The sequence below is a fragment of the Panicum hallii genome, chromosome 6 (assembly GCF_002211085.1).
Source record: "Panicum hallii strain FIL2 chromosome 6, PHallii_v3.1, whole genome shotgun sequence".
Classification (NCBI taxonomy): domain Eukaryota; kingdom Viridiplantae; phylum Streptophyta; class Magnoliopsida; order Poales; family Poaceae; genus Panicum; species Panicum hallii.
Window position 1 is genome coordinate 7,381,112 of NC_038047.1, and position 21,389 is coordinate 7,402,500.

The 21,389-nt window shown below is 40.6% G+C and overlaps 3 protein-coding genes across 7 annotated transcripts; 1 reads left to right on the plus strand and 2 right to left on the minus strand.

The window, feature by feature from the left end:
• Nucleotides 1-7: 7 nt before the first annotated feature.
• LOC112897491 (ACT domain-containing protein DS12, chloroplastic-like) lies at nt 8-4,032 on the minus strand. Of its 2 annotated transcripts, none has more exons than XM_025965797.1 (10): nt 3,668-4,032; nt 2,526-2,580; nt 2,335-2,454; nt 2,122-2,216; nt 1,865-1,949; nt 1,709-1,768; nt 1,227-1,282; nt 890-995; nt 750-818; nt 8-503 (listed from the first exon to the last, which is right to left on the minus strand). In XM_025965797.1, the coding sequence occupies exons 1-10, from the start codon at nt 3,796-3,798 to the stop codon at nt 441-443; spliced, it is 840 nt and encodes a 279-aa protein (XP_025821582.1). In that variant the 5' UTR covers nt 3,799-4,032; the 3' UTR covers nt 8-440. The 2 variants fall into 2 exon arrangements, with proteins under 2 accessions (XP_025821582.1, XP_025821581.1); XM_025965796.1 differs by having other exon boundaries at nt 2,335-2,457.
• Nucleotides 4,033-9,452: 5,420 nt separating this feature from the next.
• Nucleotides 9,453-15,406, minus strand: LOC112897490 (afadin- and alpha-actinin-binding protein). 2 transcript variants are annotated; one of them, XM_025965795.1, is made up of 15 exons: nt 15,188-15,406; nt 15,052-15,098; nt 14,835-14,949; nt 14,208-14,305; nt 12,393-12,489; nt 12,231-12,320; nt 12,023-12,085; nt 11,861-11,938; nt 11,702-11,767; nt 11,553-11,630; nt 10,818-10,928; nt 10,549-10,626; nt 10,330-10,449; nt 10,101-10,144; nt 9,453-10,014 (listed from the first exon to the last, which is right to left on the minus strand). In XM_025965795.1, exons 1-15 carry the CDS (start codon nt 15,215-15,217, stop codon nt 9,966-9,968), a joined length of 1,164 nt encoding a protein of 387 aa, XP_025821580.1. In that variant the 5' UTR covers nt 15,218-15,406; the 3' UTR covers nt 9,453-9,965. The 2 variants fall into 2 exon arrangements, with proteins under 2 accessions (XP_025821580.1, XP_025821579.1); XM_025965794.1 differs by having other exon boundaries at nt 9,453-10,020; nt 15,188-15,405.
• A 987-nt stretch (nt 15,407-16,393) lies between these two features.
• On the plus strand, nt 16,394-21,147 carry LOC112898455 (4'-phosphopantetheinyl transferase HetI-like). 3 transcript variants are annotated; one of them, XM_025966780.1, is made up of 8 exons: nt 16,394-16,633; nt 17,786-17,961; nt 18,707-18,771; nt 18,865-18,966; nt 19,079-19,234; nt 19,743-19,841; nt 20,260-20,389; nt 20,471-21,147. In XM_025966780.1, exons 1-8 carry the CDS (start codon nt 16,503-16,505, stop codon nt 20,575-20,577), a joined length of 966 nt encoding a protein of 321 aa, XP_025822565.1. In that variant the 5' UTR covers nt 16,394-16,502; the 3' UTR covers nt 20,578-21,147. The 3 variants fall into 3 exon arrangements, with proteins under 3 accessions (XP_025822565.1, XP_025822566.1, XP_025822567.1); XM_025966781.1 differs by having other exon boundaries at nt 16,403-16,633; nt 17,786-17,916; nt 20,471-21,084; XM_025966782.1 differs by lacking the exon at nt 16,394-16,633 and adding an exon at nt 16,941-16,959 and having other exon boundaries at nt 20,471-21,084.
• The last annotated feature ends 242 nt before the right edge of the window (nt 21,148-21,389 follow it).

Sequence of the window (21,389 nt, forward strand, 5' to 3'; positions counted from 1 at the left end):
CCAATCGTTAACCAGAAGATTAAATGTAACTTCATTAATCTGACAATTAAATGTACAAAACGAGTACAGCATTCTATCCCGACATTGGATGATGGCCCCCACAATGTTCCATCTTATTTATCACCAGATGTGCATCTGGATGATGGCCCCCAAAATGTTCCATCTTTATTTATCACCAGATGTGCATCCCAGGTAGAAAATAATCATGTGCTACATGCTTTAAGCATCGCAATCTTCTAAACTTCATACAGCAGATGCCCCTTCGTTCGAACGAAAAATACCATAAGGTGTGGCACCATAACATCAAGTATACCTCCTCCGATCCATCTTCAAAAAATTATTGTGCGTATTTCAACAACTTTGATGATACTATCCAATTCATGTGAATCCCATCACACAAATTAAGTAAATGACTGAGCGAGGCATTCATGGTCATCTGGCTAGAAGCTGGCATCTTCTGTTGTCGGCCGCCTCAAGAAATAACGCAAGCTATTAGAAAGAACCTGCAGAGATGAGATAAATCAGGAGAAGCTGTCATAGTGCAGCTGGCTAGTGTCCTTGCGGAAGAGCTAGCAGACTAGGGTTCAAATCCTGGTTCCTCACATGTGTTCAGGTGGGGTATTTAATACCTCCCCGTAGCCCACATCATTTTATGATATAAATCAGAAAGGTGGTACTAAAATTCCGTACTAGCATGAGTTTGCTGAGTCAGATTCTCTAGCCAAAAGAATAGGTACTGTAATCTTTACCTGTTGCAAAGCCTTGCTCAAAGTTTTGCCCCTATAACTGACATGGAATTTTGCTTTAGCCAGTAGCCCCTGAAAGATAGAATATGTCAGGAGATGAATGGTTCCTTGCATGAGCAGAGACTTCATACAACTAGTGTCACCTCAGTATCAAATTCTCCAGATTGGACAGTTATGTTGATATCGGAGATGGCCTTAACAAGATCAACAAGTAACCCTGGACGATCTGCGGTTTCCACCACAAGTAAGCTGAAATGGAACAACACAGGATATCAAATCACTTTGACATTATGGTAGGAGTTATTAAATAATCCAGCATTTCCATTGATGAAATGATAGCAACGGGTCAAGCAAGGAAAGCACAGCACATCTGTAACAGAAACTGAAATGCATGTAGGCAATGTGTTATTCATTCAGAGTGTTCAGGCACAATATGGCAAATATGTTCTTATGTTGCACCAGGTAAGAAAGATGACGTACCTTCTTTCAGGGCCATCATCGAAGATATCTATGTGGGTTGCTATGTCCACATCGACCTGCCGATTAACAAGTGAACAACATTTATAACTAGGGAAGGTTTACAAATCTCCAGAACAGAGACGTAATTCTGACGCTATAGTTGATCGCAATTTCATGGCCATTGTATCATGTGAAGTCCAGTCAAGCATGTTCTATAGAGAACAGATCTAGATATGAAGTGATACCAGATAAGACCTTTTGATTCAGTTAAGATTAGCAATGAAGCAGACCCCCACCCCTACCCAACGGACAAAAAGAAAACCAAAGAGGACACTTAGAAATGAGTGTCTTGTACAGCATTGTGTGCTCTTTCTTTCTCACGATAGATATAGATGAATAAGTTGGTTTAGTGGACCTCCAGAGAGACATTGAGACGGTTTCAGTTCAATATGTGAAGAATTAATAAAAGGTGAGCCACTGATGCCAATGAGTTTAGGCAATACCTGTTCTGCAGGGGCTTCTGGCCCAAATGTTGCTCCCATAGCCAATTGACTGCTGGACTCCTGGTACCAAATTAACAAGACTATTTTCACATTAGCGACACTGTAAATCTATAAAAGTAAAAAAAAAAAGATAGAGCAAAAGTTGAAGGCGGTTACCGGATGATATTGTATCATGTTGTTAATGATCGTCAATCGTACTGCTTCTAACAACTCTGGGTCGTCAATTTTGCGGCCAGTGGACCTGTAGAGCATTCCTGTCACTCATTCTAGGCAAGAACTGATAGATGCAGAAAAGTACAACAAAGAAAGACGTCATATTCTGTTGTAAGTAGGACACTGAACTTATATGGGAGATTCCTCATGTCATTTTCTACATATTTGATGAAACAGCGTAGGAAAGAAGAACCACTTACGATTTAGTTATAGAAAACTTGTTATGCTTGCCGGTAGAATCGAGGCAGACACTAGCTTTAACAACATTTAGCCCTAAGTTCTTCAGGGCACTCATCTGCACGTTAAACAGATTGTATTTTATCAGGACAATTCTCACAATCTAAGATATCGGAGATGTTAATAAGATCGTCTAGTGGTGCAAATATAATGAGAATTTAATGTGAACAACATACTGTATCAACAAGATCGCCAAGACGGTCACCCAAGGTTACTTCTACAATGGTTGCATCCGGATCTGAGTCTTGATCTATTATAACTTTCGGGATAGGGTCTGTATCAGTGTTGCTCCCATCCTGCTAATCAAAGTATATCCAGTTGAACATGCAAGTTCATCCAATGCTTTGTGGTAACCTATGCTATGTACCTCAACAGCCGCAGGGGAAGTAGCCCTAGGAACCCTCACAGCTGAAGAGGACGATCTGAAGAGAGGAAAAGATCAGTTGCAAACACTCTAAATTGAAGAGAAAGATATAATGGAGGTTATATAGAAAAGATGAAATAACAAAAGACTGTAGGTTAGTATTAACATCACTGCACTCACAGCAACTAGACTATGAACCTCCAAAGGAAAACTCATGCAGTCTTTTCGACATATTATGAGTGTCTCCTTACTTTGGTTTTACACTATGATAAAGACTGATAATCAGTACTTCCCTGCAATTCCAGGAAACCCCAGACTTTCTACCAACCTACTTGTTGCTGAAAATGGATTCAACAGACCATATAATCTTTTAATCAATACATAAGAATCGTGAAAATTGTCAGAATCCATGATATTTAGAAAGTGACTCTTGCCTTACAAAGCACTAGACATTGGACAAGATAATATATTGTCAAATTCTCAATGCAAAAATACCCATATGGGTGAAATTCAATGATGTATGGCTAGACTGCTTTATTCACAGAGTAAGCTAATGTTTTCCCTGTATGCAACTAGGCATTTAAGAAAAGACTAAAACAAGCTTAGAACAAGATCAGAGCGCTTAGGCAGATTTGTGGAAGCGACTTCCGAGCCTCATTCAAAATTGTGAAATGGAAACTAGGCACCTGTCGATACACATCGAACAGGCTCATGCAGCATATAACTGATATGAGCCTCCTGAGCACATGCATTACTTCACCAATCAGCACCATCAATTAACTATAGTATCATCAAGATATGACCGAAGGAAAAAAAAGAAATGCTTTACAATTTCCGACCCCTATTCATTAAGCAAACCAACAAGTACTATACTCTGCAACTCAAACAGGATCGAAGAATCCAAGAAACAAGCTGTGCCATAATGATGTGAATTATCATCCTGTCCTAACAAATTCAGGAAAAGAAGCTACAATCCCAAGTTCCCAACAGAGCAGAAGTATATTCTCTGCGACACAGCTCGAACCTTTGAAACATCCTACCATAACAGAAAAAGAAAATACGGAGTACTAAGCAAAGGCTCGGAATCTAGAGCACCCAAAAGGGGAGGGAAAAACTGAATCTTGGCCAATGACCAATCCCCTCACCTCAGCTTAGCAGGCGCCGCCAGGGCAAGAGGCCGCCACCGGCCAAGAACCGCGGCACCGCGCGCCGACACGCCAGTGCACGGCCGGAGGGTACCGGCGGCGCCGGCGACGGTCACGGCCATTTCGGCCATCTCTCCTCCAAGAAACGGGCGCACGGGGATCCAATCCGATCCAGTCCAGGAACCCGAGTGGCCAAGAAACAGGGGGCGGGCGGATGAGGCGGTGCTACAAAGGCGAAGGCGAAGGCGATGGGATCATGACGAGGATGTCTGCGGCTGTCGCGGCCGCTCTATCCATAGGATGGGGGTGGGAATGGGAGGTGGCCTCGTGCTCTCCTCTCTGCTCTTCCCTCCGCCTTACCTCAAGACTCCTTCTCGGGATATAAATATCTTACTCCATCTCTCCTCTCTGAGTGATGTCCCTTTCTGACAGAAATCCGGAGTTTTGCAACAGGAGAAAATGTATGCTGGGATGGAAATGCGGTGGTGTGGGGACGAGGACAGGTGCAGATAAGTTGGTTGGGGGTGGTTTGGTTCCTGCTGATGCTGCTGGAAGGATAATGTAGGTGTTGCTAGACCCATGGTCCACGGAAGATGGATAGTTTTCACAAAATATAACCCAAATTTTTGGTAATACAAGGAATAAGATAGGATCTAGGCTAAAAACACTTTTGTCTATAAATGAGAAATACTATACTATTTTCTCTTTTTATATTACTGCGAGGCCAGAGATTGTATGAATTTTGTGTAATTCTACGGTTTTTTACGTCAATGCGGTTTTTCTTTAAGAAATGCACTTACTATATTTTTATAATATCTGAGTAGAAATTTGTCAAAAAGAAACCAATATATTTATCTTATAAACATAATTTCCATCCAACATATATGTTGATGATAGGCAGATGTGGAAAAAAAAAGCTTAGCGGGTGTGGCCTATACTCCCTCCATCCAATTTTAATCCTCGTCTGAAGGAAAAATAGAAGTCCAAAAACTTAGCGCATGCGGAGTCCGGTTTTATCTCAGCTGGATCGGTTCGCATGCAGAGCAAATAGAAGGTATTAGCTCGTGCCCAACGATGCAGGCGATTGGTCGCGTGATTACGGATGTGGCCCAGTGTTCAATCTCGTGTGCGCTTCATGGTAAAAAGCGTTGACAATTAATAAATGGATTACCGATGGGGGCTTGTTCCTTGGTCTAATCATAATGGAATTTCGTATTCCTTTCAAGAATGTCACGTCACCTTGGAAGATGAATAAAATACTATGCCTTAATGGAGAGTTTCATTTTACCGTTTCCAAAGCTAACCAGTGTAATTAAATACTAGTTGATCTAGTGGTGCATGGGATCCCCCATGAAACAACGGCGGTCACAGTGGTCGTTTCACGCTATTTTCAATGTCTTAGAAACGAGTTAGCAGAGTGTCGTAGGGATGAAACTAAGTTCCTTCTCTTCCTTCATTAAATCAGTGCCATATCATCAAAAATGCTGATGTGTTATGGTAATTAATACTATAAAACTCGCCATGAAACCCCATTATAATTAGTCTAGTGCGATGATCAGAGATGGATAGAGGGAGTACAAAGGAATACAACAAAACCAATCCGATTATCAAAAGTTAGTGCAATAATTCGACATCTTTACTATAATAAGTACAAGTATTTCTGACAAAAATCAACATCAGAACTAAAATCTAAGGAAAAAAAAGTATTGCACAATGCGGATAGAGTGATGAAAAGAAGACGACGAAGCACATGTAACATCTTGAGAAATAGCAACGTGGAGCTAACCATACAATTATTGGGAACGGACAAACCGAGTTCTCCTGTGGAAAAATTTTATTCTAGAAAAAGGCACGTGCTTTTAATTCGCAATCTTTAGTGTACAATTTGGTGAACCGAAATTGTGAAATGAATCGAGATCATGGTTGTATTTATTTCTGAATGATGGATAGGGTATGTTCGTTTGTACTTAAATCTTGAATTTGATAGGTAAATACTTCATATGCCATTCATATATACATGCCTTCTGCATTCAAATCTAAACTTTGATAATCGCTTAAATGAACAGATTCTCATGTTTCAACTGAACAGGAGCGGAGCCAGGAATCAAACTTAGGGGGCCGAGCCAAGCCGTATCAAATCAATAAATAATAAATCTATCTATAACGGTATCTAGAATGTGGCGTCAGTAAAAAACTACGCCAAACATATTTTTTCACAATGAACAATGATCAGGACGCGGGCTCCAAAGGACAAACACGAGAAGCAGCTCTTCTGAACACAGTCATATAGAATGTGCTGCGGTGTGACACAGTTCCAAACAAACCCAATAATAATTATGGTTCTAGAATATATAGAATGATAGAATACTTATTTATATTGTAATGTAGCATGGATAATTATATTCCATTGATATCACGGATGGCCAAAAGATGAATAAACAATTTTAATATAATGTGTAGCTTATTTATCGAAAAAAATAACTTGTATGTCTGGTAAATAGGATAGTAGAACATGATATTTATATCTATAAAAATCTAACAGTGCTTGGTTCTAATGATTAGAAGTTCTAATTATTAAAAAACCTAAATAATTTATGATTAGTCTAAATCTGTAACCTAAGCTTATTTATCTGGATCATTAGGGACCATGGCCCCTGCCGGCCCCCCTGCCTCCGCCACTGCGACTGAAGCAGTTCTTTTATAATTTAGATTAGAACTAGCGAGGGTATATAAATATCACTAATGAAACACAATTTGATTCGATATAGTGCTAAAATAATAAATCTTAAATATTAACAATGGTTTATTATGTTTCTTTTATTGGATCTAGCATCTTAAATTCTAGTTGGTGCACAACTTGCCTTTGGTTCATAGTCAAAATTCAGCAAGTCGTATATGGACAACAAATATGTTTATTCACTTAATACTTCAAATTTAATCAGGTGCATCTGTAAATACATGCTACCAAACTACCAAAGGATGGCCATTGTGTCTATCAAATTCTACTCTCTTGATTAGATTGATAACTCCTTCCTCAAATTTGAAAATGAAGCTGCCAAATGTAGTTTGCAAAGCCTTTGAATTTAGCAGATTATTTATTTTACCAAATACAACAATGATTTTGAAATTTTCATGTAAAAGCACACTGCAGAGGAGTATCATCCTTTCCCCACTCTTGTTTTTCTCTACTTTGTATTTAGGCAGAGAAGATAGGCTCGGACATCATGATTGGCTATCGTGCTTGTATTTTTTATGGCATAGTCTTCTAGTTCACCACTAGAAAACGCTTTGCTTTCGTTTTCATCGCGAGGAAGATACTTTTTATTTACCTCAAATACAAAAGGATTGGATCTGAAGCGAGTGGATGAGCATTTTGTTCACCTTTTTTTCTATGAATATGGATAAGCATTTGACTATATGATGAGATACTGTTTTGCATTACCAGCTCTCCTGCATTTTCGAGAAAAAATATTTTTTGCATTACTGTTCTAATGAGCCTAACAAATGAGGCTTTGAAAATTATACGCACTGTATTCACTAAAATTTTACAGTATTTATACGGACTTATCTTTCAAAGAAAACATAGTTTCATGCAGCGGCAGGGACGGATGTAAGGGAGGGCTAGGGGGCTAGGGGGGCTAGAGGGGCTCAAGCCCATACCTTGCCAAGATCAATGAATACCTCCTAACCTCCTCTCTATTTTTGGGAAGAAAGAATGAAGAAGAAGGGGAAGGAAGAAGAAGAGAAAGCGAGGAAGAAGAAAAGAAGAGAGATGAACCCCCTCTTCACTCCGTGGCTGGATTCGCCACTGTGCAGTGATGATCTTGGTAGTTGTAATTTCGTTTGATTTTCAGCATCTTGCTGTGGGATGATTGATCTGTACGCTACCAGTGTGCTGGATTGGCAATCAACATGACTGTTCAAGATCCATCGATCACTTTTTCCTCTTGCCCTACCTTTTTGTCCTGGTGGCTACGGTTGAGCGAAATAAAAGCAGGAAGATGACAGATGCGTTGATTGGATTATCCAGATAGGGACTGCCTTAGCTAGTCGAGCATGCATTGTTTATACTACAAATCTTCAGACAAAAACGGCTGAGTGGGCTGAAGAATCTGCTGTCTATTTTATCAATTTATTTGATGGTGTTTTCGCACGCTATATATGCGACATACAAGTGACAAGAATGGCCATCATAATATGTTTACATGTTAAAGTTGTTGAGAAAAAGATGGCGAGGAAGACCTGCATTACAGAATTATGTTTCTAGTTCCACCAAACTTTCAATTAAAATCAAAGAGCCAAATTGTCAGAGTTGATGAGTCAGCAGATCATCCAATCCCTAGCTCTCTCTTTAAAGCATGCACTCCAAATATGCATTTGTTGACGTTACAAATTTGCATACCAAACTTGTACAAAAAGGAGATGCATATTTGGTACTTCCTCCGTTCCAAATTATAAGTTATTTTAGTTTTTTTACATACATATATTAAAATTTATGAATCTAAACATAGCGTATGTTTAGATGCATAGCAAAATTTATGAATCTACTAGAAAATTCAAAATGTCCTATAATTTGAAACAGATTCAACTCAACTCAACACCATCAATCATACACATTTTTGGCACGCATGGAGGAGTGCAGAATCGACGATTTCTTGCGCACAAGGAATTTTTCCTCTTTTGTTGGACTGTTGTTGAGCTGTCTGGTCCTTCTGTACCAGTAGTTGTGTTCTGTCTCTTTTTCTTCTTAATGAAATATGTGCTAAGGCACCCTCTCGAAAAAAAGAGTGCGCTTCAAGATTCCAGAGAACAGCTTGCGTGTTTTTCCTGCCACTAAATTGTACAAATACATCTAAAAGAAAGAATTGTACAGATAAATCTCTATTTTCCATCTGTCACTGGGTTCTATATCTCTTTCTTCTGCCCTCGTTGATCTACCGCGAAAATGACTTAACGACGTTAGCCCTCGCGATGAGAAAAACATGACATTTTCTCTTTTTTTGGAAACTAAATCCAACATTCTACAGAAAAAGTTTTTCAAAAAGTCGTACGGATAAATCTTGATTTTTCATCTGTCACTGGGCTCTCTTGTCTCTCTCTAATCTATTGTCTCTTTCTTCTGCGCTCGATGTTCTACTGCGGAAATGGTACGACGATGTCAGTCCTCGCGAAGAAAAAACACAACTTTTTTTTTCGAAATTAAATCCAACATTTTCCTGGTGCGCGGTCGCACGAGGCCGTGTCAGCTTCCGCGTGGATCTGGATCTGAAGAACGTGATGCGTGCAAGCAACCAAGAGCCAAATCCCCCGTTCCACGCCCATCCCAAAACCAAATGAGAAATTCGGGCACCAGCAATTCCCAAGGACAGAAGGCTCTACGTGCCCCAGGTCCCAAGCAAGCGCTGAGCGTTCGTAGCCACACTTGTGTCGTGCCACGGTTGTCGTTCGGTTCCCTGCGGCACTTGTGACGTTCCATAGTTTTCTGGCACCTGCGCGTCTGGAGCTGGACAGTGGACGCAGACGCATCTAGTCCGGGGGCATTGGTACGAACAACACGACGCGGGTGGTCCTTGACACAGTGATAGGCACCCAAACGGTGATTGAAGACTCATCTGCTACGATCCAGTGTGCATTCAGATTCTGGAGAAAATGGGATCACCCATCAGCGAGAAGTTGCAACCATCGAGTCAGGCCAGACATTTTGACCTCGCCATGCCATCTGACCAGGCAAGTAGCGTGCTACGGCTCCCTCTCAGGCCCCGTTTGGTATTACGGTGGACAAGAATTTTCAAGATCAATAACGTTCCAGTAACAAACTCGATTCCGCAAGCACGAACTGGCACTCAAGCAAAGGTTCAGCCCCATTTCAATCTTAATGGTAACTGCACCAAGCCGCAAGCCAGATTGTGCCAAAGCAGCGACAGGTGGCAGCCTGCAGTCCGCATTCTGAAGACTAGCCACTACTAATTGCATGTACCAAGTTACTAACATGGCATGCCAACAACACTTCTCTAAGCCATATCGTCCAAAAGGTCCATTCCTCCCAGGGATGTAATAAGGTAGCTACCCTGCCATAATTTCACACGGTAGGATTACAATTACATTTACGCTACAAGTAACTATTAGAGGTGAACCGGGTTAGCCATGCACCGCAGGAGATGCTCCTGCACATCATACTGCATCGACGGTGCCTAGACTCAGGCTATCATGCCAGGACGACGTTATCCTGCAACATACTACCTGAGCGCTTACTAAAAAAGAGGTCTTGCGTGACATTATCCTTGCCACAGGCACATTTTCACACCTCGGCAGACGCCTCTCGCTCGCCATCCAGACCACTATGCCTCCTGCCGCTGTGAGGGAATCCATAAATTGGAGGGTCTAGTTGGAGGGAACAGAAGAGAACCAGGGGAAACAAGACGTATCAAATCACCTTGGCTTATCAGACTTGGTGAAGTGCTTGGACATGATGGAGGCCTGCACATTTAGTTCTTAAATGTAAGGTTATTCATGACAAAACTGTACGCAGTTAAAGCATACACGCAGCATTATGCATGTCAACTATAAACAGGATTCCATGCAGTTAAGTGTTGGCAATTACCATGCGAGAGATCTACTGTCATTCAGAAGTGGGTAAGGAAAAATATAAAAAAAACGCAAACCTGCTCTTGAATGATGCTCCTTGCTTCAACCAGCTGAGCTTCGAGCTCAAGCTCACGCTCAGTAGCCTCAGAGGTCACTTCAGCACCTTTTTGAGCATCTTGAAGTTGCGTCATTCGTGCCTGGTAGCAATAGGAAATGGACACCATGATGTAATGAAAACAAGTATGCATCCTGAAACAACAATTGTAAGATATAAATCTTAATCCAGTGGTTCCTACCTTGATTGAAGCCATTTTTGTGCGCAAACTCTCTTCTATCTGGTCTCTTGCCATGTGAAAGGGCAGGTCAAAGACATCCTGACATGTGGAAACAAAAAAAGGAATCAAAGAGTGAGCATGTGACTCCAACTAAGCAAAAGTAATTAGACATAAGGAAAGAGAAAGTGTGATTTGATACATGGCAAAGAACCACGTGAGTTCAAAAGGAAACAAAAAGGATGGGGGAAACAAACAGTTAAACACATAATGAAAAATCGTTCATATTATACCGTCTTGCCACCTAGCGGGGACTGAGGAGACCCTGCCTCTTTTCTTCCATTAGCAGCAACAGTAGGCTGGGATGATCCATTCGGAGCATTGAGGAACTCACGCATGTCCATCTGAGGTAAAACATTGTCACTTGGGTCAACACACTGTTCAATATTTTATAAATACGAATCTAGTCTATATATTTGTAGTCCTTCAACTATCCTTACAGTTTAATTTTCGTCCTCCATCTTTCCAAACTGTTCAGTTCTCATCCCCCAGTTTGTTTCAGATAGATTTTGCACACGATAGTTGAGGGATGAAAAAAAAGTGGCACTAATGACTCCTAATGTTACAGCGGTTTTCTGGCCCATCAAATAATGGAATTACAGAATATGTACACGAGAAACTATAAAACTGTTACTTATTTTTCCAGGCATTCAATGAATTAAGCATAACACCAAAGATTCTCACAGCGTAATGGTTAGAGCGTTGAACTATAGGGGTCAATGAAACCCCTGTTGCCAGCCCAGGTTGTAATCTTGGTATCAGCTTCTTTAAGACAAAATTAGAGGGACGTCTCTCCTCTTGATCGAGTGTCTTTTTTTATGAATTAAGCATAAATGACTAAGGAAAAATTCTAGAATATTGAAGAATATCATGTGCAATATAAAAGCAACAATATGACATGGAACCATGTTACAAACACATTACATACAAAAGCAGGAAACTAAATTGAAACATGGAATTGCTTTTACCTGCATTGAACGCAAGAGTGCCCGTAAATCAGCATTCTCCTGCATCAGTTCTTGCTTTTTCACTTCATATGCATCAACCTGGATATGCAATCAAGTAGCTTAGAATATATTCAATCCGGTCTAAGTTTCAAAAATGCATTACTTCTTACAATCATTTTATAGTAATCATTGTCATTCTTTTTTCCATTCCAAGTTCCACGTTGCCGTCCTTCTTTCTGTTGAAGTTGGTGTCCAAATAAACATAAGACTCAAATTCAAAATAAAAATATGAATACACATTATAACAATCAAGAAGATTCATAAGCAACCTGCAATAAGTTCATTATTTCCATTCCAGAACGGGATGACTCCTTTTTCTTCTCCATCAGTACCTGGTTTAGCTTCTCCTGCAAATTAGACAAAGATGCTTTCAGTACAATTACTATGCTGTCGCTGTTACAGCATCACCTTTTAAAGATACAAATACTTGCCTGCAATTTTATGTATTCCTTCTCTTTCTTCTTCATTTCATGGATTTGCTGGGTGCGTACTTGCTTGCAAAAGAATCATAGCAAGTCAGTAAAGGTTCATGTCATCTCATCACCAAACATTGATGCAATTCTCTTCACCGTAAACAAAGAAAACAAACATGCTAGGGTGATTTTCAAAGGAAAGTAATAAAATAAGTCAGAGTCTAACCTGATTTCCAATAACCATTTTCTGAAATTCATCACGTTCTTGCTGCAGCTTATCAATCTGAGATTTCAAAGCTGCAGTGTTTTTTGCCTCCTGGTAATTGAAAAGAATTTAGAATCCCAAGAATGGTAAAGAATCCAAAGAGAAATTGATGAAAGAATGAACCGTTCGAGTAAGTGTGGCTAGCTCCCGATCTTTGGCTGCTAATTGAGCATCCATTCTTTCAATCTTGGCTTCCAGCCGTGAAATATCAGACTGCATACTGAAAATTGTGCACAGTTAGTTACAGAACCATTAGCCATAATCTCATAGTAATAAAGTGACGCAGCATTAGGCAAATATTCGTCAATTGCATTTATGTTGCCACCTAATTGAATGGCATGAATGTATAATGGAATAAAGCAGACAACCGACTTTTGTTCATTTACTCCAAAAGCTGACAATATTCTGGTGGAAATTGTCCAAATGTTGCAATCAACTGCATTAGCCTCCTCACCTAACTGATATACTCCCTCCAGTTGAAATTAGTATGTGTATTTCAGTTTGTTAGGACGAGCCTTTGGACAACAACTTTTATTGATATATGACTTTTGTAATACAAAATTGATATCCTTAGATTCATATTGAAAAATACTTACTCATGCGTATGATTTTGTATTACATAAATGGCCTTGGCAGAGTAATTTTCAGTCAAAGTCTTGTCCTAACGAAACAAAAGACGCCTATTAACTTCGCATGCATGAACATAGGAAAGAGCGGATATGTCTATGTCAATCTAATAACATGGCAAGCAAACAGTGTCCTACAGCACACTGCTGTGAGGGAATGGGCTGTGGGCAAATAGTACCATGCAGGTGCAACTAATGATGAAAATTGAACAAATCATTTAGTTGTTAGGTGCACCTAATTACAAGGTAGACATATTTAAAACTTTCAACAGGTTATATCAGACAAATAGGAGATGTTAGCAATGAAATTACAATATCGACAGGATTGTAGAGGAGGAACAACAAAGTTTTAAAGGTACAGTAGGAATCATTGTTAAAAGGAAAAAAGGAAGGGAGATGACAGGGTTGGCTCATGGCAGAAAGTGGTACCGTCAGAGAAAAGAAAATCTATGGTAGCGTGATGTCAAGGACAACAGTACATAATTGCCTGATCTAGTTTTGATTCAAAGGCAGAATTGCACTGTGAAAACCAAACTTTACAGGCAAGCAAAATCAAGACTCAACACGGCTATAAACACACACAGCAAGTACTAACCTAATGCTAGCTTAAGTCAAATTTATTCAATAAAGTTAAGCCTCATTTTACTATGTCTGAGATATAAGTATTGGTTGGTTCAGTAGGAAAACAAAAAAAAAACAAACACTGAGTACAAAAAATTGGTGAAGAAACCTGCACTTGAAAAATTTAAGGAAATGTGTTATTACTTAACAGAGTGAATAAAAAAAACACTTCAATTTCTCAGGACTTTCCTCTCAGTCTATACACCAAAAAAACTTTGGTAAGAATTGATGTCAAGCAGCTCTCCTGGACCAGGCAGATTTCAGGTTTCATAACATGGGCCTAACCAATACTCTTACAGTTAATTGATACTCCCTCTGTTTTTAAATACATGACATTTAGGATGAGATATTAGCTTGTCCTAAACGCTGTATACTAAGCTATTAGCTTGTCCTAAACATCATAGATTCAAAAAGGGAGGGAGTACAGTTAAGAGATTCAACCAACCATCATCATCATGTCAAAGGTCAAGAAAACGAAAATGAATGAGAACAATAATGTCATGTGAGAGGCACAATCAGCATCTATCACTACCAACCAGTACTATGTCTCGTGCTGCAGATGCAGTACTATGTCTCTCACTAATCAGTGCTACCCTCCAGATCTGGTGAACAATTCATAACTAACCTCACTAAGAACATCCTAATTACAACATGAAAAATCAATGGATGAAATGATTAGCACAAGGCTCACCGCTGCCGCAGATCATTTGTGGACTCCCTGAACTCAATGTCCCTCTGGCGCTGCTGCAGCAGTGCGTAGATGCAGTTGCATGTTCTTGCAATCGAGACCTGCACAATAGAACCCAAAGGAGTGTGGTATGTTCAGAGAACAGGCACATGAAACATTAACAGCCTCTTCAACATCTATCTCCAAATAGCAAAAGAAGTTGCTCTAATCTATCTCTCTACCTCCGCAACCAGAACCACATTATTTTTTGGAAAATAATATATCAGAATAACTGACCAAAAAAATAGTGGAACAACATAAGATTCGACAATAACTCACCATCCCCTCCTACTGCATAAAAAAAAAACATTCGACAATAACATGTCCACTGGAGAAAGAACAAATAGTTGGAAAAGCAGGGCCCAAACCCAAAAACACAAAGCATGAAAATACTGGGAAGAAATTAACAATAGAAGAATAACAAGCCGTTATCTAGCAAAACGGACAGAGGCGAAATACCAGAGCAATCACGCATTAGCCTCGGGAATTTGTCCAAAAAACAACATGAGAAAACCCGTAAACCCATGCAATAACGAATGCGTAGTCTTGAAGCATCAGTGAGCGTGGCTGAGAGAGGGAGGCGGAGCTGACCGGATCGGTGGCGAAGAGGTCGAGCGAGGCCGGGAATCCAAAGGTGACGAGCGTCTGGTTGAGGTACCGGGCGCAGTGCTCCAGGTTACCCGCATTCGCGAACGCGCCACCGTCGCTGCACGAGCAGGGCGTGCCACCATCAGAATTCAGAACCAAGCGAGCCACCTCGAAACCGAGAGAGAAATAGAGAGAGGAGGGAGGCCGCGACGGCGCTCACCTCATGCCGGCGTGCGACGCTGGTGCCTGCAGCTGCTGCGACGAGGCCTGCATTGAGGAGGAGGAGGATGTCAGTCGCCTCGGCGGCGAAGGGGAGGGCGGCGGATCTGGGGTCCGTGGGGTGGCTAGGGTTTTACCCGGAGGTCGAAGCGCGCCGACGAGGACATCCACGGCGAGAGAGAGGCGAGCGAGAGGGGGAGAGAGATCTGGGAGTTGATGGGTGGATGGGGATGGATGACGAATCGACGACGACGAGCAGGGGGGTGGAGAGAGTGATTTGAAATGGTAGGGAGGGGAAGATGGAGGGGGAGGACGGTGGGGCGGTCTGCCGGGCTTGGAAGGGCAGGCCGGCAACGGTAAGGTGGGGCCGTGATGTCAGTGCCGGCGAGAATGGGAGATCTGGGCTGGGCTGATGGGGCCACCGGCCATTGATAGGGTGGGGGTAGGAGCACGTGACATGTGGCGGTGTGGGAGTGTGGTAGGAGCGCGATTGTTTATTTGGCGTATTCGACGTTGATTTTCCGATTATAGAGAAGCTAATTAATGCAACATCTTGGAGTTAGCCCGATAAGGTTGCTCCTTTGCATAAAAATATCTAAGCTTGTATACGAATCTTTATTATTATACTAACTACTACTAGTCCGAAGCCTTGATTTTAGATTTGAATTAAGTTAAATTTCTCTAATTTTGATCGAAATTATATGAGGAGGCACTAACATTTACAACATCTAATTAGTTATATTAAACACATCATGAAATATGTTTTGTTTTTATATTTATTTTATCATAGATGTTACTCCTCCATTTTAGAATATAGCTATGTTTAGCTTTTTTTATTTTTTTAATTTTAACCAACAATATCTCTAAAAATAGATTATTTTAAATGGAAAATATTATATATTATAATAGTTTGTTTTAGGTAAATCTACTAACATAATTTTTATATTATTAGTCTCTATGATTTTTCGCAATTTGTTGTTAAAATTGAAAAATCTTAACGTAGCTATATTTTAGGATGGAGGGAGCAACATATTTTTCAAAATTTGATCTAAGTTAACGTAGTTTATCATAAGACATAACTAAATTGAGCAATAGTTTGAACAAGGGAGTAGAACCGTTGACACCCGACGCTTTTGTTTTCATGATCAACTATTATGATTTGTGAATGGTTGGCTGCAGTGATCCTGGATAGACTTCGGTAATGTAGGGTGGACCTGTTTGTAGATACCTGCAGTAGGCCAGTAGCCCCTGAACCTGGTCTGCGTAGTGCAAAAGGCTCGCTCGAGCTCGGCCCGTCGACAAACCAGCCCACGGTGGACTCATCGACCCACGGGCCCCGCCCGCCCATCGGTTTCGCCGACAGGCGCCTCGTTCCCATCGCCGATCCGACCCCACTCGCAGGCCGCCGGCCGCCTGGCCCGCGCGCTATAAACCAAGCGGAGCCCGCCGCCGATGCGCCACCGCCTGCTCCGCCGCGCGATGCCGCTCCCGCCGCCGACGCCTCCTGCGCCCCGGACGCCGGGGGTCGCCGGCGGGCGCCTCTTCTCCTCGCTCCCGCCGCCGCCGCCGCTCCAGTCGCGAAGGTACAGCCCAGCTCTTCCTTCCGTCCGATAGCTCTCTGATCCTTTGGTTGTTTTGAGACATTGGCCTTCGAGCGGAGCCAGTTTAGATGGTAGTCGCGGATTCGTGTCGTTCGAAGAGAGTGATGGGATGGGATAAATGCGGCGAGAATTTCCTGGGAGATTGCTGGGTTTTGCAGTCAGGAGCTCTAGTTTGGTAGAGGTTGGACCGGTGTTGTGATCCGTGAGGTCGGGACCTTGTTGGGCATCCGAAATGGGGCGGAAAATTCCAGCCCCTCCCCTCCTGCTGTGATTTCAAGTCCGGCATGAGTGCATATGTGTGCCTTAAGGTAGGCCAATGATTCGCTTGTTAAGTTCAATGTTGTGATCTATGGATTGAGATTGCGTTACAACTTCTGGAATGTGGTAGTTGCTGCTACTCTCTTGCCTTGGACCTGTGTGGTTTATTTCACTCTTATCATAGACAACCTGGATAAGATGGGATCGTTTCAGGGGAATTTAATGGTGCCATTTAGCTGAAGTTGAGTCTTCAGAGATCTTTCCCTTCTAAACCACGTTCAGGTTATTGGACTAGAGCCATGCTCATGTCTGCATGCTGACTGTTGTTTTTTTCACTATTTTCTGCACTCTTGACACCCCTGGTTTCTGAATTAATTTGACCTTGTTTAGTCCATTCCTCAAGAGCTCCAATGTACCTCATATGTCTTATTTTATCTTGCGTGAAGAAAAGCTGCAAACAAAATACTTCTCAAAAGTGGTTAAAGAATTTTGTAGTGTTAAGAATTGACTGATTGATAACAACAAATGTGCAACACAAGATTAATAACCTGCGTCTCTGTGATGGGGCAAGTTTCTGCGGCAAGTTTTGATGTTAAAACCTGAAAGTAGTGGGCGTAAGCTAAACAATGCCTCTGTCTTTTCTTACCAAATGATGCTGGAGTTATAATCTTGAGGGCACAATTCCAATAAACACACAAAAAGTAAATGGAGATGCTCTTGGCTGAGTGTTTCTTCATTTTGGGCAATAAGCTTGGCTTAATAAGAATATAACTCATGTGTTTCACATTTGGAAAGCATTTTACTATTATTTCTAGTAATTGTGGTATGGTGCATCAGGACATTAAAGACAACTAACTATGAGTTATTTTTTCACAGAGAGGTGCATGTTTGGTATCTTTTGCCTGATGAGTTGAATGATGCCTCCCAACTGAAGATGTACATGGATCTTCTTTCACCTTCTGAAAGGAAGACTGCTTTATCTATGAATGGAGAGAAGTTGCAGAAAGGTGCTGTGCTGTCCCGTGCACTGGTGCGCACAACACTTTCGAGATGTATGAAACAATCAGCTACTTGTTAAATTTAATTTTGCATTTCATTTGTGCTTCATGTGTGTTACTTTATTTAGTTTTTGTTATGTAGTTTTGCTATCATGTTTTCTTAAATTATTAAATAAACTAAAGGTGCTAGATTCATTTTCTGTTGGTTAGGACTATAGGGATTTATAAATTGCCAATGGTGGTGGTACCTGTGATCATTTCATTTAATGTTGTGATTTTTGAACCTGTTATTTCATAAGACACGGAAAAGTAGGTAACTTTTTGCAAGCCTCGCATTTATATGGTGAAGACCTTTGTTTGTGCATGCAACTATCCCTATTGTATATTCATGCAAATCATGAATCATGATGAACCATGTATAATTCTTGTATTGATCATGAATGGATTCATGTCTCTATTAATAGTCTAGGACATACTATAATATTCCCATTCTCTTGATGCATAATCCTATAATGCAAATGCCATTGGTTGTCTGATTCATATACCAACTATACAGAACAACATAAACAAGGCATTGCATCAAATTAGCAACCTTACAAATAGTGTAATGAGCACTACCATTCTGCTACTAAACCTGTCTCATGGCAGTTTAAGCGTGTACTCAGTGTTTCCGTTTGGCACTTGATCATTTGAACAGTACATTCTTGTTACCACTATTTCATATAGTGTTGGATATATCTTTGTATATCACTATAGGATTACTGACACGGCTTCTGTTGATTTGTTTGGACTAGACTAGATACAGATTTCAAAGTTGATCCAGGATCATTTGAGTTTAAGAAAAACAAATTTGGCAAACCTGAGGTAAGAGGTTAGAAGCTAAGCTTTACAGTACTATCTTTTTCTGCAGCTTTTGCTCTATTGAATTTGCTTTTGTTTGTTGCCTTGTTTAATCAGATACTGTGGCAATCTGATGACAGCAAGATGGAATGGCCTTTGCATTTCAATATTTCACACACATCTTCTTTGATTGCCTGTGGCATAACCATGGATACTCCTGTATGTTCCTTTAATTATTGTTTGACTACCTAAACTAGAGAACTAGAAATGTCCATACTTCTGTTGCTGTGGAACTTATGCAATCAATATTACTGTTTTTCATCTATCTCAGATTGGCATTGACATTGAAGAGAAGAAACGAAAGACAGCCAAGAATATTTTATCTCTTGCTCGCCGTTATTTCACCCCATCTGAAGTTGATTATCTAGCTAAAATTCCGGATCCTGATGCTCAGCAAAAGGAATTCATAAAACTGTGGACTCTTAAAGTGAGTCTTTTGTTGGTTCTCTATTCGATATAACTTCCTTATTCGTTCGGTTCATGTTTTTGTATCACCATTCAGATCACTGATCAGTAGTACTTGTCCCTTGCAAAGCAGAAAATTCTTAACTGAATGAGTCAGCTACCACTTAAAGCATACTATGACCAATTACATTGTCATAATATGTAGAACTGCTTACATATATTTAGTGCAGTTATTTTTTTCTGTTAACTTGCTAACTGTTGGATGTGAGCCATTTGAATGAGCTTTGGATGGATTAGATTCAAGGAGATATGAGGGTCACATGGGTGGCCATTTCATGAATTATTTATGAAGGATACATCTTCTCATACACCTGTGATCTAATTCATTGAAATCTCATTGGATTTTTTAGTCAATATGTCCTTCCTAATATGGAGACTTCCAAGTTGCAAGAACAATTTACTGATATGATGCTACGGAAGACAAGATGTTGCTTCCATGGATTGCCTATCATGATGTCTTAATTTTGTAGGAAGCATACGTAAAAGCTCTTGGAAGGGGATTTTCAGGCGCTCCTTTCAATAAGTTCTCAATCGAACTGGCAGCAAAGACTGGAATCCGGATTTCTGTGGTATGCAATTTTTCTCCCTTCCTCTTCATCCTTGTCATCTTCCATATGTGCCACATGCAAAGGGACTCTCCCAAACTATGTGTGCTATGCATTTGAACATAGTTTTGTCAAGGTTGAAAATAGCCAGACAAAGATTTGTGGGCCTTCAGGAGAGTGCTACCCATGTGGGGATTATTTATTTTCGCTCCTGGTCACACACTGAAAAATATCTTCGTCTGGAGTCTGAACCCTTTGTGTATTGCTTGTCTTTCTCCTAGCTGTTGGTTGATGTTGTGGAATTCTCGATGAAAAAATATCATGTTCTTATGTGTAGCAACGTTACAAGCTTTACTGTTACACAAATGCAACTTAACTAGAAAGTCTTGTGTCTAAAAAGAAATTAAGAATCTGATTTGTCTTAATTCTCTGCACTTGCCAGGCACCAAAAGTATTCAAGGATTCTGACTCTACTTGTGACTGTTTGTCCGAGAATTGGCAATTTGCACTTGCAGAGCTAAATAGTTCTCATTACATGGCAGTTTGTATAGAGGATGACTCAAGAAGTTCAGGTTTGTGCTTCAAAATTTTCGGTTTGCAGAAAAACTGTCTGTGCTGTTGTGTGAGTGACTTATTGTTGGTGCATGTTGCAGGTTCTGGGAATGGTCGGCTACCTATAGGATTGAAAGTATGGAAGACCGTTCCATTCCTAGAAGATACGCTTGTTTCTGGAACAGAAGCTGTGACGATTATCAGTTGAGTATGTGAGAATCTGCTATTGGCCTTATGATTTCACCAGATGACAATGCGATACAATGAATTCATATTTTGGAGAAGTATGCAGGGAAACTCTGAACATTCTTCAAGCATTGATTAGCTGATTGCTGACATCATGCATTAGTGGTGACTTGGGAAATACAATTTTCAGAGTCAAGATATTCAGATTAAGACTGCTATTAGCTGTATCCTACCACGACAAAGTGTTTCGGAAGGAATAAACTGTTTGTTACTGTTGTAGAATTATGTGTCATTGGAAAAGATATTCGTAACATGTATAGACGTCTATCTATAAGTAACATTGGAAATAGCTCTTGTAGTATTTCATTGCATTGATCCAAAGTTGGATATGTTGTATGTCATACAGTCATAGTGGTCCGAATATGGTAATTTGGAATAGGATTTGATGTGTCACTGTTAAAGAACCAGCTCGTTTGATTGCAAACGGCAAGGGCTCTGTGGCCAATCCGAATGGGGTGTTTCAGATTTATGTTTCCAAGGCACAATGCAAAGCAGCACATTGCTGAATGAAACTCTCCAACGCATTGTTTCATGATATTGTTTCATAGGCATGTGGTGAATGGTGATACTTAATTATCATATAGTTAGTTACATATCAAATGAATGAAACCCATTGGCTAAGACGGAGGATGGAGGGATTTCAAAAAAGTTGGAAAGTGTCCAGATGATTTCATCTTGATGGAACTAGTTTACTCTCTTTCTTCATTAGATTACTGTCATGTCATCATTTTTTATCTTGTGACAGCTCACTCCAATTGAGAGTAGCCCAAGAGG

Excerpts from the sequence above, each read along its gene's own strand:
- LOC112897491 (XM_025965796.1), bottom strand. The coding sequence starts at position 3,798 with ATGGCCGAAATGGCCGTGACCGTCGCCGGCGCCGCCGGTACCCTCCGG. Across the intron at positions 996-1,226 it reads GATGATGGCCCTGAAAGAAG|CTTACTTGTGGTGGAAACCG; the intron begins GTACGTCATCTT and ends GTTCCATTTCAG. Across the intron at positions 819-889 it reads CTGGAGAATTTGATACTGAG|GGGCTACTGGCTAAAGCAAA; the intron begins GTGACACTAGTT and ends TCTATCTTTCAG.
- LOC112897490 (XM_025965794.1), bottom strand. The coding sequence starts at position 15,217 with ATGTCCTCGTCGGCGCGCTTCGACCTCCGG. Across the intron at positions 14,950-15,051 it reads GCGTCGCACGCCGGCATGAG|CGACGGTGGCGCGTTCGCGA; the intron begins GTGAGCGCCGTC and ends CTGCTCGTGCAG. Across the intron at positions 11,939-12,022 it reads AGGAATACATAAAATTGCAG|GAGAAGCTAAACCAGGTACT; the intron begins GCAAGTATTTGT and ends TCTAATTTGCAG.
- LOC112898455 (XM_025966780.1), top strand. The coding sequence starts at position 16,503 with ATGCGCCACCGCCTGCTCCGCCGCGCGATGCCGCTCCCGCCGCCGACG. Across the intron at positions 18,967-19,078 it reads GCATAACCATGGATACTCCT|ATTGGCATTGACATTGAAGA; the intron begins GTATGTTCCTTT and ends CATCTATCTCAG. Across the intron at positions 20,390-20,470 it reads GGATGACTCAAGAAGTTCAG|GTTCTGGGAATGGTCGGCTA; the intron begins GTTTGTGCTTCA and ends TGCATGTTGCAG.